General features: G+C 33.4%; 1 protein-coding gene across 1 annotated transcript in view; it reads left to right on the forward strand.

Moving 5' to 3' along the window:
* LOC133195824 (uncharacterized) overlaps nucleotides 1-6,000 on the forward strand; it is a 154,420-nt gene extending 148,420 nt beyond the window's left edge. The window contains exons 11-12 of the mRNA XM_061331778.1: nucleotides 412-559; nucleotides 5,737-6,000. Of these exons, the coding sequence (XP_061187762.1) occupies nucleotides 412-559; nucleotides 5,737-5,933 (345 nt within the window). The 3' untranslated portion in view covers nucleotides 5,934-6,000. The remainder of the gene's footprint in view (nucleotides 1-411; nucleotides 560-5,736) is intronic.

Raw genomic sequence — 6,000 nt, forward strand, 5'->3', positions numbered from 1 at the left:
GTATTAATTGGATCTGAATCATCTTGGGTTTTAGAGAGTTTCATCTAAAATGTAGGTTATGATGACCTACCTTTGGAATTTCAAGGGTTTATCTAAATATACAGGATACTTAGAGCTTCAAATAAAAGTGATAGGTTGTACAGTTTATCAGAAGAGCAATTCAAGGCCCTTGGACCTCTTGTTAAATTGTGGTAAATTGTACTATATTTATGAAAAATAGAATAGTATAAAGTCTTTAACTGCTATCCCTTTGTATTTTTTTCCCCAGATCTGATATTGTCCATTGTCCACAATTGACTGAACCAAAATATATCATACTTTTAGTAGATTTTTAAATCAGCTAGATTGAGGATGTCATTTATTAACTCAAAAGAGATTAAATTAAAGTGAGCTTTGTAATTTGTTTTCTAGGCAAGGCTGCGAGTAGGCATGTACTATGTATTCCTGATGGACTGGTTGAATATATATCCACAGAATCAAATTTTAGTGATTGATTTTGATGAATACACAAAAGACAAAAGAAAAATTCTCAACAAAGTGGCTGAATTTCTGGAATTAAGTAAGTAAAAAAAAAAAAACATTATTAAGATGTACATGTATATAAAGGATTAATTCACCATGTAATGGACAATCACCTTAGTTTTGGGTTGTTTTTTTTTAACTATTTAAAACAATGCATTATTTTACTTAAATGTAGATTTTGATGAAGTTTTGTTTGTTTGTGTGATCAAAGAGAACTTTCATGAGAATGACGGATTTAAAAGAGAAACAAAGAGCAATGTATTGTAAAAATGGTATATCCCTGCCCCCATAAAAGTCAATTAAAAATCTCTTGAAATTTACACAGTTGTTTATTTTATATAAAATAAATCTAAATTAACAAAATATATTGTTATACCTTTAAAAATTGTATCCTATATAAATCTATACTAAAAAAAAGCCTAACATTTCCAATGTTTTACTTAGCGGTCCATTGAAAATCAATGCTTGACTGCAGAGTGAGATATTGGACCTGTCGATGATATATTGGACTGCTATATCACACTCTGGGCGGGATCAGCTAAATATTTGCATTCGTTGGTGTTCAAGATGGAATTGACCAAGTTTAACCACACTGTGGGTAAAGTAAATTTACATCATGGAAGCAAGCACAAGATACATCAAGGTTCTCCATGGGCCATTTAATGTGGCAGCCCCGCCAGTTAAATTCCTTAGCACCACAGTTAAAAAATCAGCGCCATAGTTCCGCCACAGTTAAAATATTAGCGCCACAGTAAGACCGCCATCGTCAGTAAGATAAATATATTAATTAGGTACCGTTTGTCAGTTTCTAATGCTAAACCGTTAATTTAGGCCCATTGTTTGGCTAATGCACAAGCAATTATCTTCTAGACCTCGCTGGACACTTGAATGAAAAGAGACAAGCCATTTTTTCCACACATTTCACGTTAATTGCAAATGAAATTTTTAATATTAATTAATTCATGGTTTAATAGTCCTACAGATAACCACGTCTCAAAAATTGCATTGGCACTGAGTGTCAAACATCACACGTATATCGTAATCATGTATTTTTGCAATGTTGAAAAATAACGATATATCCACCAAAGTATTATTTTATGACTCTAAACTGCTTAAGTGTTTTTTTAATTCACAAATTTTATGATTTTTCAGCCCTCAGACCGAAAATTGCAAATTTATATAGATGTTAGCGTGATTGTGTGACTTACCAGAATTTCCTCCGCCCTCTAATGAACACTATATAATTTACCTTTTGTAATTTGTTTTAAAAGAGGGTTTAATGCTTAAACCTTTTTGTTACTGGTACTTTTATTTTCAGATTTTATAAGCTCATAGTTGTTTATTTATAAGTACGTATGTGTTTGAGAAAGGGAGGGGGGGAGTCTTTTTCACAGTATATGCATATATTTTGGGAACATCCTAATTTTTGTTTTACACTATGTTTAATTGATGTCGTTAAAATTTAATAATTAATTTACCGTATAATTAATATCATTTGAATATTAAACTATTTATTCATTGGGGTTGTGTGTTTTTCAGTTTATTTCGTGGTTCCTTCGCGAAATCGGTTGCGAAAAGAACGCAAATATTAGCACTTCGCATAAGTCTTGTGCCACAGTTAAATTTGAAATGATGGAGAACCCTGTACATGCATGTAAAATAAAAGGTATAACAAAAATTTATTGACTGTGTTCTCTGGCAAAATGTATTTTGTCGACCCTCGATCCAAACCAGGGCTCCACATTAACGTTTTTTTCTTACTTGTCCACTCGGATAAGCGACCTTGAAATTTACTTGTCCGAACATAACTTTTACATTCTGAAAATATTTCAATAAAGAACAATTTTACAACTTGAAAAATATTGTATAAAATTTAAATTATAAAATATTCACTGTTTCATGAGTTTCTGACACATATTGCAAATTAAGACACTATATTGTATCATGATTCTGTCCCAGGACGAAGTAGTAGTAAATGCGATACTAGAGCTGAACAGGACTCATAAACAGGACTCATAAATAGGCGATTATGTCATTTTAGTTTTGCTGTCTCCAATATCAGCACTGGGGTACCTGTATGGAGTGGGCAACTTGTTGGTGCTGGTTATCTTACATTACCTTTGTTTACATTTTATTGCAGTTTACGTGTATTTGTGTTTGTTTGTACTGCACAGACTTGTGCAACTGATGTAAGTTTCTTTGGTAACTTTTTCCTCTGTTGTGGACAGTTACTCTCGTCGCTACCAAATGTATTACAATAGCTATGTAGAATACGTTTGTCCACACCATTGAAAACTGATTACATTGACTCGAGTCCAGGTGAAGGCTTATGTAGGGGCCGTACAGCTAACGAAAAATGGAGAGTAATATGGCTGACAAGCATAGATCTCTGCCTTTTACAAATTGTGTTCAGCTTTAAATACAAAAGAACAAATAGCTACAAAAAGAAATACATAAAACATTCATTTACTTTCTTTCTCTTTCGTTACAGGTTTCCGACCTGATACTGTAAAACCCAAATTTAGCTATTACATATCTAAATTTCTAATTGAAATGCAAAATCGAAAGTATTTTGTCCATAGTGAACCTTGATCTCGATCAAGTTTGACAACCAGGATCATCATAATTATGATCAGGATCAAAGTTAATCATTTACACACTACATATCAATTTTGAACTCCAATAAACATTGACAACAGGGTTTATTTTTTATTCATTTTCAACTTTAAAAAAAATCTTCACAGAAAAATCACTTGTCCAATCGGACAATATTATAATACAGGTAACTCTCGATGGCTCGAACTTCGATCTCTCAAAGTTCTTGATTTCTCAAAGTGAGCCTCCAGTCCCATTTTTTTCCTCTATATAACTAAGCAAATTTACTCCTGATCTCTCGAACTCCCGATCCCTCAAAGTTCTCTATCTCTCGAACCAAGACCCGGGTCCCGTTACACATATTTAATTGTTTTTTACTCTCTATCTCTCGAAGTTTTGATTGCGCATGTATACTTCTTCTCAAGGACCACATGGCCAATATTAACCAATTTTGGTGCAAAGCATCCTTTTGGTGAAGGGAGTTTAAATTCTTAAAATAAAAGGAGATAATCAAGAAAAGACAGAAATAGGATTGTGTCATTAAAAAAATCTTTTTCTCAAGAACCACTGGACCAGGAAAGCTGAAACTTATGTTGAAGCATCCTAGGGTAGAGTAGATTTTAAATTGTTCAAATCATGACCTGGGGGTAGTGTGGGGCCAAAATAGGGAATCAAAGTTTAACATTGACATATAAAGGAAAAAAACTTCTTCTTAAGAACAACTGGGCCAGAAAAGCTGAAACTTATATGGAAGCTTCTTGTGGTAATTGTTCAAATCATGACCCCCTTGGGACCAAAATAGGGAATCAAAGTTTTACATTGAAATATAATGGAAAAATCTTTGAACATCTTCTCAAGAACCACTGGGCCAGAAAAGCTGAAAGTTATGTGGAAGCTTCCTGAGGTAATGTTGATTTTAAATTTTTTAAACATGACCCCTAGGGTTAGGGCCACAATAGGGAATCAAAGTTTTACATTGAAATGTAGGGAAAAACTTTTAAAACCTTCTCAAGAACCACTGGGCCAGAAAAACTGAAACTTACGTGGAAGCTACTTTAGGTATCTTAGATTCTGAATTGTTCAAATCATGGCCCACCTGGGTAGGGTGGGGTCCCAATAGGGAATCAAAGTTTTGCATTGAAATATAATGGTAAAAACTTTAGTGAAAAACCACTGAGCCAGAAAAGCTGAGACTTAAATGGTAGCTTCCTCAGGTAGCACAGATTCTAAATTGTTCAAATCATGATTCCTGGGGATAGTGTGAAGTAAAAATGTTACTTTGAAATATATAGGAAAAATCTTTGAAAGTCTTCTCAAGAACCACTGGGCCAGAAAAGCTGGAAGTTATGAGGAAGATTCCTGAGGTTGTGTAGATTCTAATTTGTTTAAATCACTGCCATCGGTAGGTGGGGGTCACATTGAATGTTACAAGGGGGAATGCCTGGTGAACAGCATGGTCAAAGTTACTCGGGTGAGCAGTGTGGCCCATGGGCCTCTTGTTTACCTTGAACTTCTCAGTGACCTTTGACTTAACTATTTATTGTGTATTAATTTAAGTTTTAAAGAAACTATTCCAGGTATTTTCATCAAACTTCCTACACTAAATCTTCACAATATCAAGGTTTTAAATTGTGATATCGTTCCTCTACATAAAAAAAAGACACAAAAGTCACTATTTAGAGGTTGGTGTTTTGTAATATTGGTCCTCTACATAAAAAAAGACACAAAAGTCACTATTTAGAGGTTGGGGTTTTGTGATATTGGTCCTCTACATAAAAAAAGACACAAAAGTCACTATTTAGAAGTTGGGCTTGTAGTTAAACATGATGTAATGTTTAATTATAAACCAACCAGTGAGGATATATTGTATCAAATCTGTCATTTTCAAATGACCCAAAGCCAGAGCATATCTTTTGTGATTGTAAGGAGGAGGATCTTCCAAAAATTAATATCCAATGTTTTCTTTAAGGTAACTACCGTAGTCACAAATCCTACAATATTTACACTTTTCATTTTAAAGACAAGTCTTATTTGTTTAAAATTTTAAAATAAAAGCTGTTTTCTGATTGGTTCGAGTCCTAGACTGGGAACAAATGAAATAGTAGCTTTTTAGCCCAACTTTTAAATAGCAACTTAAGTCAAGGGTTTGTGTAGAGAAACAATATCACAAAGCCTTGACATTGTGAAGATGCCAACACTAATGCAAATTTTAGTGTTGCATTACTAATGAACCCTGGGTAGGCATTCATGTCCTATGGACATATTTCTAATTAAATTATTTTGGTAATCATGAAACAAAATTTTCAACATGTTTATGAATTTGTGTATTATACAAACCTGCAAATTTTTTACGCTCATATTTTAAATAGAAGGTATTCAAAATCAAATTTTTGAATGAAGTCTTTTCTCAGTTTACGGTCTTCAGGCCTGCCTCCACATCCTGCAGTGGGATTCGAACCTGCTGTTAAAGGATCAATTCCATACTCTGTGACTTTAGAGTAAATGCTCTAATTACTGTTAGAAGCAACTTGCAATGCTGAACACACCCTGGTAAAAGTGTATGTAAGTTAAACTCTGACTTTCTTCTAACTTTCTACTGGTTGTTGAATTATTTTGCAGGTAAATTAACTGAAGCAGAATCAGATATATTTCTTGAAGACCATGAAAAAGAAAATCAACGGTCCAACCAGACTAAGGCTCTTGGAGACATGTTACCAGTGACAAAGAAAATGCTTCAGGAATTCTATAAGCCATTCAATGTGAAACTATCACAGTTACTGAAATCAAAAAAATTTCTTTGGTCTGATGAAAAATGAAATTCAAAACCATAAAAGAAATTTAAAAAGTCTGATTTAATCTATAAATATACATGTTTTTATTATT

The sequence above is a fragment of the Saccostrea echinata genome, unplaced genomic scaffold, assembly GCF_033153115.1.
Source record: "Saccostrea echinata isolate AGI-Se365-2 ecotype Australia unplaced genomic scaffold, CSIRO_AGI_Sech_v1 ptg000029l, whole genome shotgun sequence".
Taxonomy (NCBI): domain Eukaryota; kingdom Metazoa; phylum Mollusca; class Bivalvia; order Ostreida; family Ostreidae; genus Saccostrea; species Saccostrea echinata.